At 35.5% G+C, this 26723-nt stretch overlaps 1 protein-coding gene across 5 annotated transcripts in view; it reads left to right on the forward strand.

The window, feature by feature from the left end:
- The first annotated feature begins 13086 nt into the window (after positions 1 to 13086).
- LOC127801701 (protein REDUCED CHLOROPLAST COVERAGE 1) overlaps positions 13087 to 26723 on the forward strand; it is a 31586-nt gene continuing 17949 nt past the window's right edge. For 3 of the 5 annotated variants that reach the window (XM_052337049.1, XM_052337046.1, XM_052337050.1), the window contains exons 1-19: positions 13097 to 13337; positions 13504 to 13628; positions 13799 to 13860; positions 14385 to 14477; positions 14615 to 14687; positions 14783 to 15112; positions 15828 to 15895; positions 15987 to 16118; positions 17192 to 17233; positions 17369 to 17893; positions 18005 to 18162; positions 18916 to 19444; positions 19518 to 19580; positions 19675 to 19776; positions 20988 to 21305; positions 22142 to 22234; positions 22345 to 22446; positions 22583 to 22687; positions 23996 to 24129. In XM_052337049.1, coding sequence (XP_052193009.1) covers positions 13568 to 13628; positions 13799 to 13860; positions 14385 to 14477; positions 14615 to 14687; positions 14783 to 15112; positions 15828 to 15895; positions 15987 to 16118; positions 17192 to 17233; positions 17369 to 17893; positions 18005 to 18162; positions 18916 to 19444; positions 19518 to 19580; positions 19675 to 19776; positions 20988 to 21305; positions 22142 to 22234; positions 22345 to 22446; positions 22583 to 22687; positions 23996 to 24129 — 2990 coding nt within the window. In that variant the 5' untranslated portion in view covers positions 13097 to 13337; positions 13504 to 13567. Of the gene's footprint in view, positions 13338 to 13503; positions 13629 to 13798; positions 13861 to 14384; positions 14478 to 14614; positions 14688 to 14782; positions 15113 to 15827; positions 15896 to 15986; positions 16119 to 17191; positions 17234 to 17368; positions 17894 to 18004; positions 18163 to 18915; positions 19445 to 19517; positions 19581 to 19674; positions 19777 to 20987; positions 21306 to 22141; positions 22235 to 22344; positions 22447 to 22582; positions 22688 to 23995; positions 24130 to 26723 lie in introns of all 5 variants that reach the window. The other 2 variants (XM_052337048.1, XM_052337047.1) reach the window with 2 other exon arrangements.

The raw sequence follows: 26723 nt of genomic DNA on the forward strand, positions 1-26723 counted from the left end.
CTCAAGCCTCTCGCCGCTCGTTTCCCATAGACGGTGTTACGATGCTTGCTCCAGTCTTCTCAGCCTGGTAAATCACAAAACGTTTTCCCTTTTTATTTGTAATCAGATCTGCTGATTCTACTATGCTCTTCCTTTCTCTGATATTTTTTTTTTTCTCATGCGCTGATTCTTTATAATTTCCACAAGATGTCTTCTCAGATCTGATCTGGTTGTCAATGGGCCCCCGACCAAGCTTGTTTTGAAATATATATATATTTCATTTAGACCTTCCAGATCTCAATATCAGTCTCAGTACTTTATTTACTATAATCTTTTTTTTTTTACTTTTTTAAGTTAGATCACATTTTTATTAGGATAAAATTTAAATTATACTTGGCAGTGGACACTGCTGAGATTTGTTATAAATATAGCGAGTGCTTCTCACTTTTTAAGTACCCATACTATTCAAAAGTTATATCAGATTATCCCTTTAGTTTAGATTTATATTATGTGTGCTATCCCTAAAGTTTTATAAATTTACGCTGATTTCTTAACAATTTTTTTAACTAGGGGGTTGTGATGACCTGAATTATATAGACCCTTTTACCTGGATTTTTACGTTTAAATTCAGTCTTTATTTCAGAACTTTGAAAACCATTTAACACTTCAGGTAGCAAAAAATAAAAAGAAAAAATAATGTTTTTTTTTTTTCCTATTTTGCCTCTTGTTTCACAATGTTAGTTGTTTGTTTGTTCAATTGCCTGGTAAGTATCGCTTTGATTGAGGTATGAGTTGGTTTCAAAATGCAGAATTTTAGTTTATTTTGTTCTCAATGATTATAGATCAATTTTGTTAAAATTATATCCCTATTTTAATCTTAAAATTGGGTTTTAATTGAATATTTTGTGATTATATGCAAGTTTATATGAATAATGAAGATTAAATCAACATCAGGGCATATTCAAAGATTTAGATAAAAAATAAAAAATAAAAAATAAAAAATAAAAAATAAAATAATAATAAAAGAAATAAATATAATACATATATAATTCATATACATATAAGTCATGCTTACATATCATATAAACATATACATAAAATATAATATAATATTACATATGTTCATTTGAGTTGGAATGCAGCATGCTTGATATATATATATATAATATAATATTAATAACATTTCAAATTGGATTGCATGCACTTGAAGGCCCAAATTGAGCAGCCATGCGTGAAGCAGAATTTGGATACCCACATTAAAATTGCAATTGCTTGCATGCTTGAAGTAGGAGGCTTGGAGGCCTACATTAAAATTGCAATTGGAGCAGTTAAAGCCCCGCATCCAACTAAAACCCATGCATTGAAGCAGCCCATGAAGGCCTAGCCATGAAAATTCTCGGTCAGCAGCCTCTTAAAAATGCTGTCCCTTAGGCAGTAATTTCTCTCAAACTTCAAGTGCAAGGAAAGTGTGTAATATACATATATATACATAGCCACAACAGTAAAGAGGGAATCCTCCATTCGCCATTTTCTGAGATAGAAATAAGGGGGTAGTGCGTCTGTTATGTTTCTTTTCTTTTTTGTTCTTTCATTCCAGCAACGTTCTTTCTTCATTTTGTTCCATCAATACAACGTTTTTCATTTTATTATTTACACTCTGTAATTTTCATTAACTGTTCATTTACATTTTGCAATTTTCATTAACTGTTCATTTACGTTGTTGCAATTTCAATTTCTGTATTTACATTCTAGCACTTCAATTTTTGTCGTTTTAATTTCATGCATTTAAATACTGCATTTTAGTTCCAGTAACTTTAATTTCTGTCCATTAAATATTGTCTATTAATTTCTACAATTTAATTTCAGCAACTTTAATTTCAATAATTCTAATTTCTGTCATTTAAATTCCATCATTTAAATTCCTATTAGTTAATTTTTGCAAATAAAGATGCGTGGCTAATAATTCTCGGGCCAAGGTAAGGACAGTGTCCGATGCTCAAAACTTCCCGAGTTAGCTGAACTTCATTATAAGTTGAGGTGCTTAAATTGAATTTTAGATTTTTGCCAAATACTTGAGTTTGGATTGAAATATATGCCTAATTTGGAACCCTCATGCCATGTATGTGGGTTGCCCAACCTAGAAATGTCATCATCCCAAGTTTAAGTGTACTTTATATACTCATAAAAAACAAACAAAGAAGAAAACAAGCATGCAGGCACAAGGCGTTTATATTAGCCAGTGTACGAGTGTGCATTACAGCACAAATTTATTTACTAGATGGGAGTTCAGGTCGATTCCCTGGGAGATCTTTTATTAAAACGGAAATAAAAGCAGCAAAATTTTTTTATGTGCTAAATGGGTGTGTCAGACAAATTCAACTGATTTTAGGAAAAAAGAAATTAAATGTGCCATTGAAAATCAAACGTCTTAGGTCTAAGACAATTTCAGTGCCAATTTAAATATTTCCCAAGACTCACAAAAGATGGTATCATTGGGTTAAATTAATTTTAACATCTTTGTTATTGATTACGTTTTGGGATGATGATGGTTCTAATTCTAGTAACCGACATACATGGCATGCGGACTCTAACTTAAGCAACCACCATAAACTGAAATGTATATAATGTACACTTAAACTTGGGGATGATGATATTTTCAGGTTGGGCAACCCACATACATGGCATGAGGGTTTCGGATTAGGCATATATCTCAATCCAAACTCAATTGTTTGGCAAAAATCTAAAAATCAATTTAAACACCTTAACTTACAATGAAGATCGGCTAACTTGGGAAATTTTGGGCATTAGACACTGTCCTTGCCTTGGCCCGAGAATTATTAGCCACACATCTTCATTTGCAAAAATTAACTGATAGGAATTTAAATGGTGAAATTTAAATGACAGGAATTAAATTTGCTGAAATTAAATTGTAGAAATTAATAAACAGTATTTAAAGGACATAAACTAAAGTTATTGGAACTAAATTGCAGTATTTAAATGCATGAAATTAAAGAGACAGAAATTGAACTGCTGGAATATAAATACAGAATTTGAAATTGCAACAACGTAAATGAACAGTTAATGAAAGTTGCAGAATGTAACTGAACAGTTAATGAAAATTATAGAATGTAAATACAGAAATGAAGAACGTTGTATTGATGGAACAAAATGAAGAAAGAACGCTACTGGAATGAAAGAACAAAATGAAAAGAGACAAAATAGACACACTTTCCCCTTATTGCTGTCTTAGAAAATGGTGAATGGAGGATTTCCTCTTCACTGTTGTGGCTGTGTATATATATGTATATTACACACTTTCCTTGCCCTTGAAGTTTGAGAGAAATTACAGCCTAGGGGACCGCGTTTTTAAGAGGTTGTTGACCGAGAATTTCTATGGCTGGGCCTTCATGGGCTGTCTCAATGCATGGGATTTAGTTGGATGCGACTGGGCTTTAACTGCTCCAATTGCAATTTTAGTGTGGGCCTCCAAGCCTCCTACTTCATGCATGCAAGCAATTGCAATTTTAATGTGGGCTTCCAAATTCTGCTTCACGCATGGCTGCCCAATTTGGGCCTTCAAGTGCATGCAATCCAATTTGAAATGTTATTAATATTATATATTGTATATATATATATCACGCATGCTGCATTTCAATTCAAGTGAACATATGTATTATTATATTATATTTTATGTATATGTTTATACATTATGCACACATGACTTATATGTATATGAATTATATTTATTATTATTATTTATTTTATTTTATATTATTTTTTTTTTCTAAATCTTTGAATATGCCCTGATATTGATTTAATTTTCATTTTTCATATAAACTTGCATATAATCACAAAACATTCAATTAAAACCCAATTTTAAGATTAAAATAGGAGTATAATTATAATAAAATTTTACAAAATTGATCGCTAATCACTCAATTGCAAGTAATTGATGAATTAAAGAATTTCACAAAGGTTTCAAATCCGGTTATGATAAGTTTTTGAGGTGGATTATGTTGCATACAGATATAAAGTTGAAGACTTTTTCTTATTGGTGGCAAGAATGAGATGTTCTCATCTTTCATTGTTAAATTGTTGATTTGAAGCATTCCTTGTTTTTTCTTGAACCCCATATTGATGATTTACTCTGTAATTTCATATGCCAATTGTATACCAATAATATTGTGCATTTTTAGTTATAAAATTGACTTTTTGGATGAAAGTTCTGCTCTGGTTTTTATTATCTAAAGATGATTTGGTCCTAGACAACATAAAGAAGCTAAACATTTGCAGTTCAGATAATGGAATTGTCTCATGTAGATGCTTGTTCTGTTTGGACAGATTTAACAATTGAGAGGAATCTAAGTTATTTTTTTGTTTGCATTAAATAAATTCAATTCCAGAGTGCTTAGCATGCACTTAGTTATTGTTGCAAACTATGGGCAATGGTTGGTTGATAACACATGCACACTTACAAGCTATTGGCTGTTTGACTTGGCTGCCACTGGAAGTATATAATGGTGAAAGTTTCTGCTTGGGCATGATAATTATGAGAGAAAAATGCGGCTCTCTTGATGCATGACAATATAATGATTGCAGCTATTTCATCATATATTAACAGGTGGTCTTTTTTTTTTTCTTTCCGTAAAATTTCTATGTTCTCTTCATTATTTGATAGTAGCAGGTTTTGTTCTCATCAATAGGACTTTCAACCTGTCATTTCACTAGTCTTACGCTTTCTGTAAAGCTGTTATTCTCTTTTGTTTATTTTTTTTTTTTATTTTTTTTTATATTCTTTATAGTAATATGGAGATGATGGCAAAAAGTAAAAGGTTTGAGCAGGATATAGTGGCTATAGTCGTAAGACAACTGTGGGGAGAAGGAAGAGGGCCCCTGTCCTTGTATGAGCATTTACAATGTGACTTCCGCAACCTCTTCTACATCAATTATACCACATGTAGGCTTGGTAATGGGTTGAAAAAAAAGGCGTGGGTTGCATTCTAGAATTGAATGCTAACCTAGATTTCTCCCAACATCAAATCCCCCATCATTTGAACTTATCCCGACTGCCTTGATACTTTCTGCAGTGATCAAACATTAATCCTGATCCTTTCACTATTCTCTTTGTCTCTCCTTTACCATCCCCCTTCTCCCTCTTCTCCCTCTTCTTCACATAATGCATTAATGCATGCACACATTTATACACAAGAACCAGGGAGCTTGGTACTTAGTTTTCTATTTTCATCTACCCATGGTTATCAATGTTTACATTTTTTTGGAAGGAAAACCTTAAATAAAATTATTCAACATTCCCTATTGTAACTCAGTGCAATTTATTGTTTATTTGTTATAGTAGTTATCTTATTTTTCCCCCAAGATAATGCATCCTTGTGTTATTTTCTAACCATTGATAATGACAACTAGGATGAGGATCTGGAGGATTTTGGTGGGTAATCTGCTTAGGCTTGCCAATTATGAGAAAAAAAGGTTGCTCTCTTGATGCATGATGACATAATGATTGCAGCTATTTCATCACACTATCTATGGCAGATGGTCCTTTTCTCTTTTCCAGTAAAATTTTTATATCCTCTTCACTATTTTTTATAGTAGCAGGTTCATTTTGTTCTCACTGATGGAACTTTCCGTTTGTTATTTCATTGATTTTATACTTTTTATAAAGCTGTTATTTTCTTTCCTTTGATTTTTTTGGTTTTTCCGCATTACTTAATGGTGAAAATGGATATGATGGCAAAAAGTAAAAGGTTTGAGCAGGATATAGTGATGATAGCCTTAAGACAAATGTGGGGAGAAGGAAGAGGGCCCCTGTCCTTGTATAAGCATTTACACTGTGACTTTCGCAACCTCTTCTACATCAATTCTACCACGTGTAGGCTTGGTGATGGGTCGACAGAAAAGGCATGGGTTACATTCTAGCATTGAATGCTAACCTAGACTTCTCCCAACATCAAATCCCCCATCATTTGAACTTATCCGGACTGCCATCATGCTTCCTGCAGTGATCAAACATTCATTCTGATCCTTTCACTATTCTCTCTCTCTCTCCCTCCCCCTGCCCCTCCTCTCTTTCCTCTCCCCCCTTCCTTCTTTACATATTTCCTTCATGGATGTACTTTACACTTATATACATAAATGAGGTCTGATTTTTTACATTTTCATGGTAGAAAAACTTTAAGCTCGTGATTGGGTTGGGTCATTTGACCCTGTCATTTGGAATTTGAAATTCCAAATTTGATTCTTGCTTACATAATCGTGGGGATCATTTTGATTTGTGTCCAAATATAGAAGGATGGCAAAATTTGAAATGCAAATATTTCAAATGAATCATTTGAAATTTCTTTATCCAAATGTGACCTAAAATCAAAGTACTAATCGTTCCCTGTTTATTAACTCAGTGCAGTTAGTTGTTTATTTTACCAATTATCTCGATTCTTATTTCCCCCTCTTCATGCATTTACTCTACACTTATATACGAAAATCAGGGAACTTGGTTAATTATCAATTTTCATCTATGATGGTTTTGATTTTTTACATTTTCATGAAAGAAAAACTCTGGAATCAAAGTAGTCAAACATTCCCTGTTTAGTAAATCAGTGCAGTTAGTTGTTTGTTTATTATACTAATTATCTTATTTGTCCCCCAAGGTAATGCATAATTGTGTTAGTTTCTAACTATTGACAATGTGGAGGATTTTGCTGAGGAATTGGCTTAGGCGTGTTAATTACGAGAAAAATGGTGGCTCTCTTGATGCATGAAAACATATTTATTGCATCTATTTCATCAATCTCTTGCAGATGGTCCTTCTCTCGTTTCCAATAAAATTTTTATTTCTTCATTCTCATTGATACAGCTTTTAGTTTCTCATTTCATTGGTTTTATACTTTTTAAAATGCCGTTCTTCTTATCTTTCTTTCATATTTTTTGTTTTTCCATATTCCTTGTGGTGAAAATGGATATGATGGCAAAAAGTAAAAAGTTTGAGCAGGAGATAATGGTGATAGTTGTAACACAAATGTGGGGAGAAGGAAGATGGTCCTTGTCTTTGTATGAGCATTTACTCTGTGACTTACACAATCTCTTCTACATCAATTCTACCATATGTATGCTTGGTGATGGGTTTACAGAAAAGGCATCGGTTGCATTCTAGCATTGAAATGCTAACCTAGACTTGTCACTAACATCAAATCTGCAGTCATTTTTGAACTTATTCAGACTTCCATCATACTTTCCGTGGTGATGAAACATTCATCTTGATGCTTTCACCACTCTCTCTCTCTCTCCTCTCTCTACTTTGACCCTGACAAGATAATGTATAGTTGTGTTAGTTTCTAAGGGTAAATTACTGTTAGTCTTTGAATTTTGCACTTCATAACAATTGGTCACTGTACTTATCATAGCTAATGAACTTTGATTTATGTTAAAATGAAGTCCCAGTTTTGATTTTTATTAAATTCTGTTAATGAAAATAGACGTGGTATACATTAATAAAAATCCCAAAATCAGTTGATGTTAATGTTTGCCATGCCATCTTCTGTTAACAGAATTTGATAAAAAATCAAAAGAGAGACTCAATTTTAACAAAAATTAAAGTACAGTGACCAGTTTGTTATAAATTGTAAAGTTTAGGGACTAGCAGTGTAATTTATTTAATTTCTAATTATTGTCAATGGTAACTAAGATGAGGACTTGGAAGATTTAGATGGGAATCTGATTATTCAATTGTTTGTCTCAACTATCTTACTTATATGAACTGGTTTGATGGCAGAGTCATACATATTAATATTATTTATTGTCAAATCAAAGTGTGTTTATGGAATCCTATAATGCATAGTTAACAAGCAGGTGGCACCTGTGATGTTTTTGTTTGTGGTCCAATGGCAATCTATACCTTGGAGACTAAGTGGTGGCCGAGGCACTTAATTTTCCAATTGCCAAGTTTGTTAGGCATGTTTATTTTAGCTTTGCTAACCCATGAATCACTCAATGATGTTATTCAATATCCAAACTATGTCCTGTTCTCAATATACATTTCTATGGCCAATAAATCATAATTGGATTACCTTTTTATATGGTTGCTTGAGATCTACTGGTTAGTGTTTACAAGGGCTCCTTGGGGACATGAATTACCTAGGCAGCATGCTTCAGTAAAGAGACCAGTGTTGTCACGACCCAATTTTCAGGGCCATGACCAGCATTGCCCTCTAGCAGGTGGTGGATCTTGTTGAGAGTAGTAAGTTCCATATTTCATAATTCATACCTTCACTTCAATAATAGGATTTAATGTCAAATTCCCATATCATGATGACATGATCTTGTACCATCATTATCGAATACCATTGTTCTTAATACAAATCAATATCTCAATGTAGAAATTTTCAATACAATGCGGTAAAAGATCAATATTCTAAATCTCTATCTAACTACATACGGTGTATTGTATTCCCAAATTGTGACTAGGGTAAGAATGTAGTTAGGACCTCTTACAGTGGTCCTTGAAATAGCACCAGTGCTTGAACCTACAACTTGAAACTGTCGTAGGTTGAGTCAAAGGTCAACTTTATAAATTGTAGTTAGCATATAGTGTTCTGACTGGCTGCTCCCAATGCCATGGATGTATGATCATATTCCATGTTCAAATTGCATAGTGCACACGTACGTTTGTTGATGTCATATTTGTTATCTTTTGATGTCATGCAATATAAATATAAGGTCAAAATGGTTGTCTTAGACAACAATAAAATATGAACTCCTACTTCCCTATCTTTTGTGCAGGATTAAATAATCAATGGGATTGAGAATAGACACAAGTTGAATTAAATGTGTAGTAAATATTAAATGGAAACGTTTAACAAAAACACCATAATACAGTTCCCCACTCACAGTGGTATTGTTGGTAAAAAAATTCTCCTTAATTGCCTTTTGCTTGAGATGTGTTGAAATCACCTAAATAACATAATTAAAGCAACATAAGAAATAATAGGATAAAATAAAATGACTAAAATACCCCCAATGACTATCCTATCAGACAAATGGACCTTAGGGAAGGAATGAGCGCGAAAGTCAAGATGAAATGATTTTAGGGTCGGTTGTTAATGTCAGCGAGTATTGGCTTGGGCAGTGACATCATCAACTCAGGTTGGGTGGTTTGGGTCTTGGGTCACGGGTCAGATTAAGTGGGTCTGGATCTTGGGTTAAACTGGGTCTGAGCTTTGTTTATTTTACCGGCTTACCAATTATTGGGCTCAAATTAAAATGAGAGGATTGGGTTGAATTTAGATTTCTTGTTGGGTCTAAAGAAAAATACGTTGGGCTATTAATTTAGGCTTAGCCCAATATGAATTTTCCCAATCAAGATTATAAGTTATTCACATATAATAATGTAAATCTAATACTTTGGGATATTCTAGAAGCCAAAGAAAGGATAGGATTAGTCTAACCCTAAATTTAGTTTTAGGGCTCCACCTTCAGTTGCCACCCCCCATGTATGACTTGTGTGCTGGTGGCGCTTGAATTGGATGTTGGCCTTGCCATCGATGATATTATGGTCATTGTGAGACTGTGAGCCTCCTTGCTAAGACCATTTTGTTTTAGGGGAAATCAAGATTAAGATTGAAAGAGGGAGATTCAGGTAAATCATAGAGAAAAATATGAAACTAGGGTTTGTTGCAATGAAGAAGAAGATGAACTGTAGCAGTGCCTCAAACATGAATTGGACTGAGGGAATTGAGAGATTAAGAACCGGATATTATGAATCTAGTCTCAATCATCTCCCCTTCTCTCTCAATCAGATTTCCTCCTTCCATCTTCATCCTGCTTCAATCACTTCAATATTGATATCACCAAAGAGTTAATAAGTGTATAAACAACCCCCCCCCAAAAGGAGTATGTTTCATCTCTCTCTCCCTTCCACAATCTTCCTTTCTCTCATTCTTGCAATCTCTATCCCTCGTTCCTCGAAGAGATGAGGGAAAGGACGACCAAGCAAGAAAGCATAATTGCTTTAAACATGGTTGTGAATGTGTAATGTTCTAGTCCTGAAGCGTTATTGAACTGATCAAGCAAGGTAGCATCATTGCTTGCCTGGTAAGGAGTCTAGTCCTTGCAGCCAGCGTGGGGCAAGAAAGTTATGAATGGATGGAGCTTTAGCATTGAAAGGGATGCACAGGAAGTGTGATGTTGCGTATATAAAGCTCCTTGTCTGCTGACCTTGGATGATTCGTGGTTGTGGATTATCCATCAACTTGGAAAAAGATTGCTCAGCTTGGAGTTGTCCATCTGGCTAGATCTTGAACTCAGCAGCGTAAGATGTGTAATTAGCACAAGGTTGGTTTCATGTATGGGACATGTTCTTTGCTTCTAAATTTCACATTTCCGCACCACTTGGCTGGTTAATTGCTTGGAATTGTTGAATGTATGTTGAGGACTTACGGTTGAGTTCTGATAATTTAGTCTTCCTTTTTCCTTATGCTGTAAACTGATTTGTAGTTCATTTCCCTTGTTGAATACTGTGGCCACGGTTGAATTTGGCGAAATCCACTTGTGTCTTGTTTCTTTGCTGTCTTTCAGTGTCATTGGGAGCATGTAGGAATTACCTAGACGCAGCATGGTTTGATGTGAATTAATAGCCTTTATGAGTTAATGGAACTGTAACGCCCAACATGTCAATTCGTACTGTACTTATTATTTTTTTTTTATGAGGAACTGTTGGGAAAGAACTCTCGCACACAGCCAAACAAACTTTCTGTTAGTCTGAAAATCAAATCACAAAGAAATAGCTGTTAGTCTGAAAATTAAATCACAAAGAAATAGCAACAAACACAAGAACAGAAAATAATAGAACTTCCCTGTGAACACCGATAGAGGTTTTAGCTATTCAAGTCTCAGATTAGAAAATCATCACCTACAGTGAACTGTCGAGAAGCTCTCCCAATTCGAAATCCCAGTAGCCTAGCTCGATACCAGCACAAAGCATAGGAGATCACACAGAGATGGTCACTCAGAGACCCAACAATTTTCACTCGGTTTCTCTTCTTTTTCACTGTCTTGTCCCATCGAACCCACAACGGTTTTATAGCCATCAAGAGATAAATCGAAAGCCAAAAAATCTGTCAAGAAGGATAAAGGAACCAAGCTTTCGGAAGAGATAGGGATGGCGAGATAGGAGGAGAAGATAAGCTAGGTTTTGGACGAAATCACAAACGGCCAAGGTAGGACTAGGTCAAAACATGGGGGAAAGAAACATTTTATACCTGGGTTGAGCAAGGGTTGATTTGGCCGAGCTGGGCTTTAAATTGGGCCTGAGTTGCTGGGCCAAAATTGGCTCTACCTCCTCAAAGGCCATTTGGGCTTTCTTCTCTATTTGATGACTGTACATTTGGGTTGTATCTACACACTATCAATTTTGGGCCTTAGCCTATGATAATGTGGCCCACTTGATCATCATGGCCTTGGGATGTTTGGTATCACAAATAACAGGAACCATAGTAGAAACTTGTATTCTTGTATTGTAAGTATATGCAAATAGAAACCAAGTACAACATTCTTACGCAGAATGAAAGCGGTTGCTTAATGGTCTATATGTTTTGACGAAAAATTTATACCAACATAATAATGAATAGTAATAGTAAAGAAGGTTTTTTGCCATGTAATAAGTTTGTTAAAATTTTCATTTATTCTAATCTTACAAATCTAAGAATATATTTCAAAGTCTATAGTCTTCTGTGTTCCCCCCGCAAACTCAATTTCCAATCTTTTGGTGGAATGGGGTTGGTGTTGTTCCATTGAAAGTGACAAAGAATTATAATTGCCGGCAAAATCCATTGATGGGACCGTTTAGTTGGCTTAGCGTTTTGGATTCCACTTCCATTGTTCGACATAGGAATTGACAAAGAAAAGAATTGAGTATGCTTTTGCTTATTTGAAGATTTAAGTAGTTTCTTTCTAAATTTCTCTAACCGACAGAAAAAGCCCAGTTGAAATGCAAACGAATCCTTTTTTTTTTTTTTTTTTCAAAAGTGTTGAGACCTAAGTGTTTGTTCGTTCACGTCCTAGACGTGGTACAACTTTTCCACATTTTAACTCGATGATTTCCAATATCATGTTCCCTCTCCACAAGAAAACATTAGAAGAAGGTTTGGAGAGCCCTCTCTTTGATTGGCTTCTTTCCACCAATCACCCCTCGGTGTTTAACAAATTAGATCCGCCTTTTGGCAATAAGCAATGTGTTTGATGGATTGTCTAAAAGAACTTTTATTTTAATCCAAAAGTTCAGCATAAACAATGATGCATCAAGATACCGCCCCACTCATTCTGGGTGAGATAGCCATGAAAATTTAAGTGATTAGTGGCCACCAAATTGACCTATTGTTGCCCTGTTTTGAGCCTATGAGTGCGTATATATGCAAGTGCCTTCGTAACTAATGATCTAAATATTTTTTTTTTTAACCAAAAATCATATGATTTGAAAACTCAAATTTAAGATTTTAAACTCACTAATACTGCCGCCCCCATACTCAATGATGAGGATATCTACTTGGCGCCATCGGAGCTCTTCAATTTCAAGGATTTATTTATTAAAGCTGCAAATTCTTACCCTCAGAAACAAGTGCTAGATTTTTAGGTACAGACAGAATCACTAAGAATTTTGGAGCTCTCCAGAACGAGGCTTTTCTTCTGGGTCATCATCCTGCCATTCTGTTGGTGAATTTTGCAGGACCCTTTATCACTTGACACCTGCTAATGGTTATTTTCAAACTTGACACTTGAAAAATCAGAGACGTGGGTTGTTTCCTAACGGCCAGAATTCTCCAGTGATGAGGCGCAGATGGCTGTGATTGAGTGATGGAGCCTGATTTCATGAGATTGCCTGGTGTGTGTGGAGCCCATCAGTAAGTGGTCCCCAAACTAAACCTGCATTTTACAGTACTCCTGTCCATACTTACTACAATAATGTATAAATAAATGAATTCATGTGTGCGTCTCATACATACAGCATAATCTTTTTCCCTTTTTGTATTTTGCATTTTGTATAAATAAATAAATAAATATCCTTGAGAAGATAATCAACCGTAGAAGGCAGAAGCTGCCACAAAATGCCATTTAGCTGGTCTGACTGTTAAATCTCCGCCCTTCCTTCCTTATCACCATCCACCTCCTCCACACATCTCCTTCACTTGCTGCGCCTATTTCCGGTGGATGAGAGCTTCAATTCAAACCCCTTTAATGGTGAACTTCTCTTCATTATCCTCTCTCTCTCTCTCGCTCTCTACTTGTATACTTTTGCATGTTTAATGCAGCATTAAAGGCCTTTCTCTGTCATCTCTCCATCTGCTGTCCACCTGGTAATTTAATGCTTCCTTTTGTGCAATCTCTGGCCTTTCTTTTGATTCATTTTAGTGAGACTCAGCCCGTTGATTTGGTTTTAAGTCTTTGTTACATACATGCTTAAAAGCTTTAATCATGAATTAAGCTTTTGAAGCTCTACAATTGTGTTTCCTGGAATATTAGGAACAGCTGAAAGTTTGACAGCTTAATCTCCTGGGTTTATCTATATATTGAGCTGAAGTTGAAAATGGCACCCAAGAACGGTCGCGGGAAGATGAAAGGGGAGAAGAAGAAGAAAGAAGAGAAGGGTATTCATGCTTTAACTTGAATGGTGGATTCCATGTTTAAGTTGAATTCGCATAAGTGGGATAAAGGCCTCTTAGTCTCATCGGTTTGGGTTTATTAGTTAGTGGTGGATGATGTTCATCACGCAACATCATCTTCCTAATTCCTTAATTTTGTTTCATGAATTTTGCAGTTCTGCCGGTTGTCATAGACATAACTGTAAACCTTCCGGACGAGACTCATGTTATTTTAAAGGTTTGAAGCTTGTGAATTCACTCTCTGCCTGTTCTCTTCTGTTATTTTAATGTATTCTCTTCTCTTCTGTTGCCTTGCACGTCTCCAACGCCTTTACTCATTGGCTCAACTTGAGACCACCCAGGTGACACCAATGCCTCTTAATTGAATAAGAAATTCCAAATAAAAGAGTTAGAATTTAAAATTTCGTTTTCATTGAAGCCTTCGCTTCAATTTTAATTCAAAATTTGCCGCTTGGTTGATAAAATTGCGTGGTCCCTAATTATTGCGTAAAGTTCAAATTTTATTTGTTCACGCTATCAATAAGATTTTGTGGTCTCTAACTGTTACGTAAACGAATAATCTGTTCGATTGAGTTTTAAATTGACTAATTGATAAGAAAATCATGTTTTTTTTTCGTTAAAGTCTTGTTCGGCTTTCTCATTTTAACATATAAATGTTTATTATTTTTGTTATTTTTTTATTAACATTGGAAGAGGAATATTTGTTCTAATAATTACATATTTTTTATTATAAATAAATAGGGAATATCAACGGACAGGATTATAGACGTTCGCCGGCTATTATCTGTCAATACAATGACCTGCAGTATCACCAATTTTTCATTATCCCACGAGGTAATTCTCGTAATAATCCCGAAAATTGTGGGTTCTCAAGTAATTATACGTACAAATAACTGAAACTACAAGATTTACCTGGTGTAATTAGTCATTTCCAAATTTACCCCTTTCTTGTTATGCCATTTACGAAACAGGTCAGAGGGCCCCAGTTGAAGGATACGGCCGACGTTGCCGCACTGAAGCCTTGCCTTCTCACCCTAGTTGAAGGTACAGCTAAGCCTAATACCGTATCGTTGAACGATTACGTGGAGTAATTGAAATACCAATTTTGCCCTTGATCTTTTTGTTTTTTCACTGAGCAGAGGACTACGACGAGGAGAGCGCGACAGCGCACGTTAGAAGGCTGCTGGACATCGTGGCCTGCACGACGAGCTTCGGCCCGTCGGCGATCAAGGATTCGAAGGCCGAGTCTGGCAAGAATTCGCGGGTTGGGCAGGATGCCAAGGCGGAGAAGAAGTCCGGCAAGTCTCCGGCCAACAACCGGCGGTCATCGCCTACTCCTCCTTCGCCGCCGTCGCAGTCTCCGAAAGAAGCACCGGCTGAAGGAGACGCAGAGATAAGTGATTCATGCCCCAAGCTCGGTAGCTTCTACGAATTCTTCTCGCTTTCTCATCTCACGCCGCCTCTCCAATGTAATCTCTCTCTCTCTCTGTAATCTCTCTCTCTCTCTGTATTTCCAGTCCAGATGAAGTTGAATCCAAGACTAAAACAATTCCTAGTATTGTCTACAGAATGCAGTTAAAAAGAAAAGCATCTTAAGCAATCAATTGAATAACCTATATGAGAGAAACTCAAATTTCATGCGTACTTTAACATCATTGAATATGTGGTAGGTAACTACATTAGCTAATTTCTGTGATTGTGAGATGTATTTGATAAATTTTGGTTGATACCGTATCTAAAAGATTATGAGTAACTTCATTGTTACATCTTCAACATGCCCCTGTCTGGTTTCAAACTCCTCTTTGTAATTGAGCCGGACTTGCACAAGTATAATAAATTTATAATTAATGGGTAGGCGATGAGATTGAGAATTTTTTTTGCTGAATTTTAGAAGTGATTCACATCATAGTGGTCAGCCTTTATGAAGCACTCAGTAAGAAGTAAAGGTTTCTATGAAATAGATGTGTCTGCATGGCAATTTGTCCCTATTGATAGAGTAAGAAGGGTTAACATCATACAGCTGCAAAACCTGGATTTGAAGGCGGCTATGGAAAAAAATGGATCAGATCAAAGCAAAAAAAAAAGAAAAGAAAAAAAAAGCTAGTTCTATTTTCATGTTCTTTTCATATTCGATTTGTTGCTAGAAATAAAGACGCATGCTTATTGGGTACTTTGATGCTGCAGTTATAAGAAGATCAGCAAGACAACAGGATGATGAGATTTTAGTGGATGATCATCTTTTCTCCCTTGAAGTAAGAGTTCCCGGAACTTTGTTATTTTCTGTATACTATTCATCAACACGTCCGCAGTGGCATGAAAATCACAGTGAGATAATAATGGCAGGTGAAACTTTGCAATGGAAAGCTGGTTACTGTTGAAGCTTGCAGTAAAGGATTCTACAGTGTTGGGAAGCAACGGATTCTTTCTCACAACCTTGTTGATTTGTTACGGCAACTTAGTAGAGCTTTTGATAATGTTAGCCTTGCAGACTTGCTACTTGGTTCATTGATATTTTTCCCCTCGTTTTACTTATGTCGTCCCGTATTGGCATGGTCTTTTCACATTTTTTTTGGGGTTAAGCTATCATATTTTTCATGTGTCACAACTTGTCATCAACTTTTCCTTACTCGAAGTGAATATAATTGCAGTTAGATTTTAAGTTTACGCTTTCTTTAATGGGAGAAAAAAATGAAGTGTAGCGAAGTCTTTGTTTGTCAGTATGTTTACCTGATATGATTTCATAAGGGAACCTTGTACATGATAGATAGAGCATTGGCTTGAAATCTCAAGTTGTCGTGCCCCAATTCTATCAATGAAATACATTTGTTACTTAGTCTTAATTCACGAAGATTGATTATTGGCACTATTTTAATAATTGAGATTATTTTGGACTTGCTGATTGAGATGTGGAATTTTTGTTTATTTATTTATTTTCAACTGGGAATTGGTGATGTTACCAGTATCTCTGGTGGAATGGATTAAGACAACTTAGCTGCCTTGGCATAATTACATGTCAGTCTCTGGATGCAAACTAATGTACTGTTGATTTTACATTATGTGTATGAAATGAATCATTTTGTGTAAGCAAATAGGTACCATTTGGATTTATCTTAACATGGTGTAATCATTTAGGGCATCTTCAGTTGTAGAAAACATTTTTTTTTTTTAATTTTTCAACTCCAATTTCGATTGAATGGTTGAGTCTCCAATTAGAAAACACAAAACTCAATTTTCCAATTTTTCAACTTTATACTATGGATTGGAATTAAAAAGATGTTCTCTCAATTTTCTGGCAATGAATGCTATTGCTTTTTGAAACATAAAATGTTAGAGCACGTTTAGTTATAAAATTGAGTTGAAAAATTAGAAAATGTTTCCTAAAGCTGAACATAACTAAACTTGAGTTGAAAAATTAGAAAATGTTTCCTAAAGCTGAACAGGCCCTTAGATTTTAAGGATATGCTTTTCTTCCTTTTAGCATCATGTTTCCTCCTTTGATTTGTTAAAAATCCTGTGAAGATTTAGTATAACTTGTTTCTCATTTTCAGGCCTACAATGATCTCATGAAAGCATTCTTAGAACGAAACAAGGTAAACAACCATTGATGCATTTCTTTCTGATCCAAAACTCCATCAAAAATTTAACTTTTTGCAAGATTTTTTCCCCATTTATTTTGACTTCTGGAGTATACAAATTTGAACCAATTTCCTGGTGTCTGTCTGCAGTTTGGGAATCTTCCTTATGGCTTCAGAGCCAACACATGGCTCACTCCTCCAATTGCTGCACAGTCACCATCGATATTCCCTTCACTCCCTGTGGAGGATCCAACATGGGGAGGTTATGGGGGTGGTCTGGGAAGAGATGGAAAAAGCGATCTATTTCCTTGGGCTAAAGAGTTTGGTTCTCTTTCATCTATGCCTTGCAAGACAGCCGAGGAAAGACAGATCAGAGATAGAAAAGCTTTCCTTCTTCACAGCCTTTTTGTAGATGTTTCCATTTTCAGAGCAATTTCAGCTGTGCAGCAAGTAATAGGGAAGTCTGAGTTTATTCATACAACTGTAGACAATGAAATTATTCATACTGAGAGAGTAGGGGACTTAAGCATTGTTGTCATGAAAGATTCTCCAAATGCAAGTTCTAAAGTAGATACCAAGATTGATGGAATTCAAGCAATTGGATCAGATCAAAAGAATATAGTAGAAAGAAACCTTCTGAAAGGAGTCACTGCAGATGAAAACAGTGCTGCCCAGGTAAACTGTGATCCAAAAAATGGGATTTCATTCATTGTTTGTATAGTTTTCTTTCATATTAAAGTGGATTCTCCTAATATGGTTGAATAAATTTGAACATTTTGAGTTCAGGACGTTGCTACTCTTGGTGTTGTTAATGTGAGATATTGTGGTTACATTGCGGTGGTTAAAGTTGAGGGAAGACTGAATATTGAAACAGCTACCCCATTGCAAAACCTTGAATTTCTCAATCAGCCAGAAGGTGGTGCCAATGCTCTCAACATTAACAGGTTTTCCTTGAGCACTACTGCTTGGGTATTTTTGATTATGTTTTCATTCTCAGCATGCAAATGGATAGTTTGGATGAAGTCATGATAAACAAAACTCATTAGACTGAACATATAGCTGTAATTTTTCTTATAATTATAAGTGGTTATTTTCTTTTTCGACTTGAACTTGTTGAAACACTAATTGCTTTGATGAAATCTTTATCTCTCCAAATTGAATGTGTCAACAGTTGACAGTCAGAAAATTGCCTGAGATTAGCTGGTGAGTTGTTATTTGAACTAGGATCTACACAGAAGCTGCAACTGGAAATCCTTGTTGTTTTAGGGACAAATACAATGGAATTAACTCTGAGAATTCCTTGTCACATGCTCTATGGATTATCTTTGATAAATAGTGGCAGTGTTAGAACATTCGCAGGATAAAAGATTGTGTTATTCTCCATCCTTGAAAATCATGGTGACTGAGTTGCCAACCCATTGCTTCTTGTTTTTAATAAACTTTTATACTTATGACCTGGTGTAACTCTGTGTGGCCCAAAACATGGTTCTTTAGTTGTGGATTTCTTTTTGTCTCTTACATTCTTTTCTTTGTTATCTTTTTTGCTGGATTGTCTCTTAAATTTTGGTGAGGTAGAATTCACGTAGCTGACTCACGTGAAATTAAGGCTTGATATGTTGTTTTTGATGTTGATGGATTTTTCAATTATGTTTTTTTGTCTATATTTTTTATTTGTATCTATATGATTATTTTTACAGTTTAAGATTGCTGCTTCACAAGAGAGAAGCTTCTGATCATGTCAAATCATTACCACATTCATACACTTTGGAATGTGAAGAGCTCAATTCTTCTCAAATTTTTGTGGAGAGGTTGCTGGAGAAGAGTCTTGCTAAGCTTCAGGAAGAGGAGGCAATAGGGGATGTATTTGTGAGGTGGGAACTTGGAGCCTGCTGGATACAGCATCTGCAAGATCAGAAAAACACGGAGAAGGATAAGAAACCATCTAGTGAGAAGCCCAAAAAAGAGATGAATGTTGAGGGACTTGGAACACATCTTAGATCCCTCAAGAATAGCAAGAAGTATTCTGATGGAAGTAACATGAAACCAGAGTATGAGAATTCAAAGTGTGCTACTACTGTTGTCAATGGGGGAAATGAAAATGCCGTCCCACCTTTAACATTTCAACAAGTGACGAATGCTAGTGAAAATGAAATTGCCCTAAGGAGGTTGTTGTCTGATGCTGCTTTTACGCGTTTAAAAGAATCAGAAACTGGTCTTCATTGCAAGGTAGACTTCTTTTCAATCTCTCTCTCTCACCTTGAGCTGTAGCATTTGGTAACCTACTGCTTGTTATTGACAGTCTGTGCAAGAGCTAATTGACTTGTCCCAGAACTATTATAATGAGGTTGCTCTTCCAAAACTGGTAAACAGACATTTTTATAATCAAATTCTGATTAATCTTACTTGTATATTTCAATTCTATTATGCAATTTCTAGCATTTGCTTGTGTGATGCAGGTTGCAGATTTTGGTTCCTTGGAACTCTCACCTGTTGATGGTCGAACTCTGACTGATTTCATGCATACCAGAGGTCTTCGAATGCGTTCCCTGGGACAAGTCGTAAGTGCCTTATGGTTACAGAGTCTTTTAAGTCGTTAATGTGTCTTTAATTTTGTTTTCTATCTGCATAAAGTGGAAAGTTTCTGTTAGAAACGCTGTTCACTCATCTAGTTTTGATATTGTGGAAAAATAAATTACTCAGAACTATCCTTTTTTCATCTTTCACATACCTTTCTTGTGAGCTCTGTTAGCCTGGTCAGCAAATATGGGTCCTATCTGCGCATATCATAATAATCAGAAGACTGGGTAGTATTGTGCTGGAGAGCTTCACATGTTTAGTGTCATCATACTCTTATATCTATAAATTAACATAGTAGCTGCTGCAACTCCTGTCTGATGTTTCCTTAACATGAACATTCAGAATTATCCAGAGCATATTTTATATATTATTTGAAAAGAGTACAATTGTATTTGTATGTTCACTTTATTTCTATTATGTTTTCAGTTTCTGTTGTTTTATTTAAAATAAATTACATTGATTTTAAGCCATAGAAAGCCTAGTTGATTGACAGCCTGTTAAGTCAATGTCTTCAGTAGGGTAAGTTTAAGGCATAGGAGTTCAGTACTCTTCTAGATACTTCCAACCTCCTTTCTGTACTCCTACCATCATCATCATCACCACAAGCCTTAATCCCACTAGGTGGGGTCGGCCACATGAATTTGTAACTCTTCAATGATAATATTTTGTTTAGAATTTGTGTTGAAAGATCTAAGAACTTTTAAGCTGGTTGTTGGGTACCTGATGCAACCCTCTTTTATTTGGTATTGGGATGTGCAGTGATAAGTAGGAATACTGATGGACAAAAAAGTAGATATTAGGAATTAGTATTGTTTATTTTATTTCCTTTGTTTATTTCCTATTTTAGTTTGTTTTCTAATTTCTTTTGTTAATCCTTTATTTTGTAGGATCCATAAGAATCCTAATTAGAGTGGGACTATGGAATCCTAGTTAGAGTAGAATTATAGTTACTAATTACCTATATATATAGTTCTTGATTATTGAGTTTCTTGTTTTCAGTATATTCTTGTGTTCTTCTTTCGGGTTCTTCATCAAATACCTTCAAAACTAGAAGTGTTAAGGAGATTACTTCTTTTGGATTATATTACTCCTAATGTGTGAAATAAGAACTACAGTTTGAAACTATGGAATATATTGTTCATTGGACGGTCCACATTAAGTCATCATTTCCATTTCCTTTTTCTTGATCCAGGTTAAGCTTTCAGAAAAGTTATCACATGTACAGTCTCTCTGTATTCATGAGATGATTGTACGAGCTTTTAAGCACATTCTACAGGCAGTGATTGCTGCTGTTGGTAATACTGATGAAATGGCTGCTGCAATTGCTGCTGCATTAAACCTGATGCTTGGAGTCCCTGAAAATGAGCAATTCAATGAATCCTGCAATGTCCATTCTCTTGTCTGGAGATGGCTGGAAGAATTTTTAAAGAAGAGATATGAGTGGAATCTCAGTGGCTTTAACTACAAAGATGTGAGGAAATTTGCAATTCTCCGTGGGTTATGCCACAAGGTATTTGACATTGGCCTTCGAGTACATTTTTTTAATGACCTCCATGGGTTATGCCCCTTTTTGAATACTATAATCTCTTTTAAGAGGTTCAATTGGTATAACTAAGGGCAGTCTTGAAAGTACAATTAAAATGGTGTAAAATTGGATGTTGGAGGCTGACATTCTGTAGGTTAAGCTGAATATTTTCTTGTTTATAAAGATGTGAGGAAATTTGCAATTCTGTGTGTTATGCCATAAGGTATTAAACATTGTCCTTCAAGTACATTCAGCACTTTTAGTAGGGAATTGTTCTCAACCATTTTTGTTATTACCATATTCTCTTTAACAGGTTCAATTGGTATTACCAGGGCAAGTCAAGAAACACAAGTGAGATGATTTCAATTTGGATGTTAGAGGTTGACATTCTGTAGTTTAAGCTGCAAATTTTGTTTTATTGTTTGAGCTAAGGGGCCTTCATATTGTCTAATTCTTTGTCCATCCTATCAAATTAGCTTAGCCAGTCAGATCTGCTTGTTAACTGCAAGAAAAGTACATATCATATACTTTAAAAAAAACGAAAAAAGGGAAAGAAAGAAAAAACAAAAGAGGACATACCTTGTGTCTTGATAGCATGGAGTTATTGTTGCCCGCAATTCCCTGTTGAATACATCTGAAATAAGGGATTTCTGGCAAGTTTTTTTCACGGGGGAAGTAATTGAAATATATACTGATGTTGAAATATTTGGCAAATGTTAGTGTTTACATGCATAAAAGCTTTCCCTTTGTTACTGTAACCTGTACTAGTTAATGGATCATAAACAATGAAAAATTGCTCTTATTTTCTCTTCCTGTTTCAGGTGGGTATTGAGATGGTTCCAAGAGACTATGACATGAATTCTCCAGACCCTTTCAGGAAAATAGACATTGTTGGCCTAGTACCAGTGCATAAGGTGATGCAGTACACAGTATTACTTGGTAGAATATTGTGCATTCCATTCTATTTTTCCATCAATAAATTGGTCAGTGCTCCATAAAGTTCTTTATTTCCATTGTTTTGCAGCAAGCAGCATGTTCATCTGCTGATGGACGACAACTCTTGGAATCATCAAAAACAGCTTTAGATAAGGGAAAACTTGAAGATGCAGTCAGTTACGGGGCAAAGGTATCTATACCCAAGATCACATGATCATTCTGTTTTGGTATATCATGAGCATTTAGCCACTTTGACAAATCTGTTCCTTGCCCCATCATCTGGTAAAAAGTATGTTATGTAGCTGTACTTGTCTGACATTTTCCAGGCTCTTGCAAAGCTGGTAGCAGTTTGTGGTCCTTACCATCGAATGACGGCAGGAGCATATAGCCTTCTTGCTGTAGTTTTATATCACACAGGAGACTTCAATCAGGTTTTAGTTTTCTTTTCAATACATTACCAAGTGTTCTTCGTCTTTTTTTTGGGGGGTTGCTGGCATTTATGAAACAGAATGAAGCATCGGCAAATTATATTTTCCTAATGCTGCTTGAAGCCTTGAACATCTCTTGATGAAGGGAAAATCTAATGCAGTTCAATAATCAAAAGAAGATTAAATGATAATGTCATGGCCTAAGCCTGACAAGTTCTTATTCCTAATCCGATGTGAATTAGAAAGTCTCTTGCAAGAACAGAGAGAAGAGAACAGAGTAGGATAAGAGAGAAAGAGAGTAAGAATGAGGGAGAGAAGAGAGATATAAGAGAGAGAAGAAGAGAGGAAGTGAGTAAGAATTTCTGTAGTATTCTTTGATAATCCATCCACGAAGGAATTGGAGAACTTATACAAGGCGCTGGAGGAGTAGATTCCCCTGCTGAGGTGGGCCCTGCATCCTTCACGGTTATAACAACCTGCCTCTACCCCTAACCTCTTGCACATGGCAACCCATGGCTAGTAACTAACTATTATAACAGCAATTACAGCAGTAGAAAATTAAAATTGCTATAAACTAAGGTTCCTCTCGTGACAGATAAGAAATAGAAAAGAGAGTTCTATTACCCTAAAAATTAGCTTTTAAATACCACATCTCAATAATTTCATAAATGATAACCCAAGAGCGAGTGAATGCTAGCTGGAAAACCCTGTAAAGGTGCTAGGGTTGGCCTAATAAGAAGAGGAAGGGAACAAACTTAAATCTAATCTAAAAGTGATCATTTGTCTAGCAGTATGAAAGAGAATTAGATGACCTATTTGTGCTAGAGCTACACACCTCACATAAAATCGCATCACCAGAAAATCCCAGGATGATTTGTTTCAAAAGCAGAGGTACTAGGTCCAACCAGAGACTGGAACTTGAAATGATGGAATTTAACCAAATCTGCAAATAAAATACCAAGTCACCAAAGCAACTAAGAAAAACAGACAGTGGCCTTGTGGCCTGATCCCAGTAGAGTGCCTTCTCACATTGCTATTCCTTGGATTTTAAAGCTCAAAATCTTGTCTTCTAAACCATGTCTGGAAAAGAAAATTAAACTACTTGATTTGTTGCCTCTTGTTTTGTTGATAAATAAATAAAGATGTATAAACTAATTAAGAACCCCATAGAGGGGGAATTACTAAATTTTCAACCTGTCAATTTCTGGCCTAGTTATCTGAATTTCAAATACTATTATTCAATAATTTCTTTCAAGTTTTATTAAAGTATATAGGCCAAGATATAGATAATTCATGTAGATCCAATTACAGGCCACAATTTATCAGCAAAAAGCCTTGGATATTAACGAGAGGGAATTGGGACTTGATCATCCAGATACAATGAAGAGCTATGGGGATCTTGCTGTGTTCTACTACAGACTTCAGCATACGGAGCTGGCTCTTCAGTATGCTTTTGCTTCATTTTCTCTAGCATTTTCTTTCAAATTTGCAAGAGGTCTTCATGAAGTTTTCATGTTTTTTCTATATGTGCATTTGGTTCATTATTGTTTTCATTTCTATTTCAGTAAGGCAGGTTATCTATTCATTTTTCTTGACATGGAACTTGATATGGGCAATGAGGCTTATTCCATTAAGTGTGATTTAACATCCTGTTTGAAGTTGTCTGTTATGATAGAGAGGAAACTACCTTTCTTGCTTCAGTCTGGTTAACCACAAGTTCAAATCTCCTCCCCAACTGTGTGTTCTCAAACACAAACTATCCTCAACTATCTAAGATCCCCCATACCAATAATTTGTTGATTAAATTTCCTTTGTGTAGTAGTGTTTCTCTATTCTTTGGCTCCTCCATCCATAGTAAGTCACATTTTGTTCCAATTTCCAAGCACAATGTACAGATGTCAGCCCTTGTGAATGTGCTGGAGCATCGATATAGAAAAGAGTGTCAAGTAGCTTAAGTGTGTGAGTGAGTCATGCCAAGTAGTAGATCTTGCCATAGTTCTCTTGCAGTTTTCCGTTAAAATTAAATCATGGTATGATATTGGATTATCACATAGCATTCATTATGTATGCCTATGCAAATTTATTTCATCTTGTTTACGAATCCTTAGATTTCAAAACAGGCTAGGTTTACAGAAATGGTTTTTGATTTCTTTCTGCTTTAAATCTTGATAGCGCTATATATTACCTTGGTGGATCTTGATCATGGCCATCTCTTTCTGTAACTGGCATTCATAATCGTGATGATCAAGAACATGTAGCGAGTTAAAGGTCATTTTTGAGGCTTCTACTCCAATGAGTGAGTTAATGAAGAAGCCAAAGCCAAGTTCCCGTTCTTTAGTAGCAAAGGAATAGATAGAGCCTTCGAAGGCAAGCAGCACTTGATTCATACTGTTAAGCACTTTAGATTTTTTTTTTTAAGTGGTGTTGTGTTTCTTTTCACTTTCTCTTGTTTTCCTTTGCCCATTTTATTGATGAGCTTTATTGTTAAGCAACCTTAACTTAGTGTTTTTAGCTGATTGTTGTGTTTGTATAGGATCATCCCCATAGCAATATTTTGTTGTTATCTATAAAAATAAAAGGTCCGTTCCTCGGGATAGATCTTGGTGAATTTTGCTTGCTGCAAATCTTGAAAATCAGGAATGCAAGTAATCTGCCATTCACCTTCTTTGCTTGAAGGTGAAAAACTGCTGGAATTATCTTACGAAGAGGTGATTTTATTATAGCTAATTGTGAGTGATCTACCATTCTGCTTCTCTACCTAGAGATAAAAGACTGCCATAAGTAAGTTGCGAAAATAAAATTTGTTTATAAAAGGGGATTATATGAGAACCTATTATGGTAGGTCACGAGATACTTGAAAAGACTTTGGTGTATGGTTGGATAAGGGTATACAGTTTTACCAAGTGAAGAATTTGGCATGCCTATTAAGTAGACGAGCAGAATGACAGTATTCATGGTGCATAAGGTTAACAGGATCAGTGCTGTGATTTTAGAGCTACAACATCTTTGTTTAATTTTTTTTGTTTGGTTGTTCAGTTTCTGCTGGTCAGGGAGAAGTTTCTCTCCCTTGGAGCTGGATGTGGAGACCAACTTGTCCTTAAAAATTTCCTGTCTGCATGTCAGCACTGAGGCCATCCTCCCTACCTATAACTTCAGCTGAAGGAAGCATATCATATTAGATTGACATTAGATGCAATACAATCCCAAATCCGTAAATCATCTTGATGGAGATCATGTTATAATTCTATTAGGATTATTTAGGATAGTCAGTTTCTGTTGGTATTTTATGAAGAAAAAAAAGAAAAGGGAATGAAAAAATATCTTTCGAAAGTCGTATTTTTTATTCAATCGTAGACTCCAATTTATACAACTAAAATGTAAATTGAAATGAGCATAAAGAGGAGAATAATATGGCATAATATCTATCCAAAACAACTAACAAACAATATCAGATATTTGCTAATTTATTAGTTATGGATAATCCTATTTTATTTTGACTTCTTCAAACCACATCAGCAGCTACTAAGTCAAAATTTAACAGTTTCATTATGCTAAAGGAGTTATGTTTTAACTGTATTTTCTGTTTTTGTTTCCTGTTGGAACTATGCCCATTTGCATAGTATATATTTAGGCTTGACTGTAACAAACCATTCATACACTGGATTAGATTATTGATTGAGATTCTTCTGATTACTTTCTTCTTCCTTTTCTTCCTTTTTTCTCTTCTCTTCTCCTCCTCCTCTTCCCTTGTTTTTCATTTCTTTGGCTTCATCAATTTGGTAACAGTGCATGTATCCTTCATCCCGTCTCTCTTTCTTTGACGCCATCACACCTCTTGCTTTGTTGGCTGGTGACAATGCGCTTGGAATTTGATTTTTCTTTATTCAAGATTGATCGTTTTCAGCTCTGCTGGAGCTGGGTAGTAGTTACTCATCATCTGATGGAAAGGCCTTGAAAAATGTCTCCTCTGTGAGATATGGAATATATCAATAGAGAGGAATCATATATCTTTCAATGGCATGGAGTATCTAGTTCATTC

This window comes from Diospyros lotus, chromosome 5 (assembly GCF_014633365.1).
Source record: "Diospyros lotus cultivar Yz01 chromosome 5, ASM1463336v1, whole genome shotgun sequence".
NCBI classification, from domain to species: Eukaryota; Viridiplantae; Streptophyta; class Magnoliopsida; order Ericales; family Ebenaceae; genus Diospyros; species Diospyros lotus.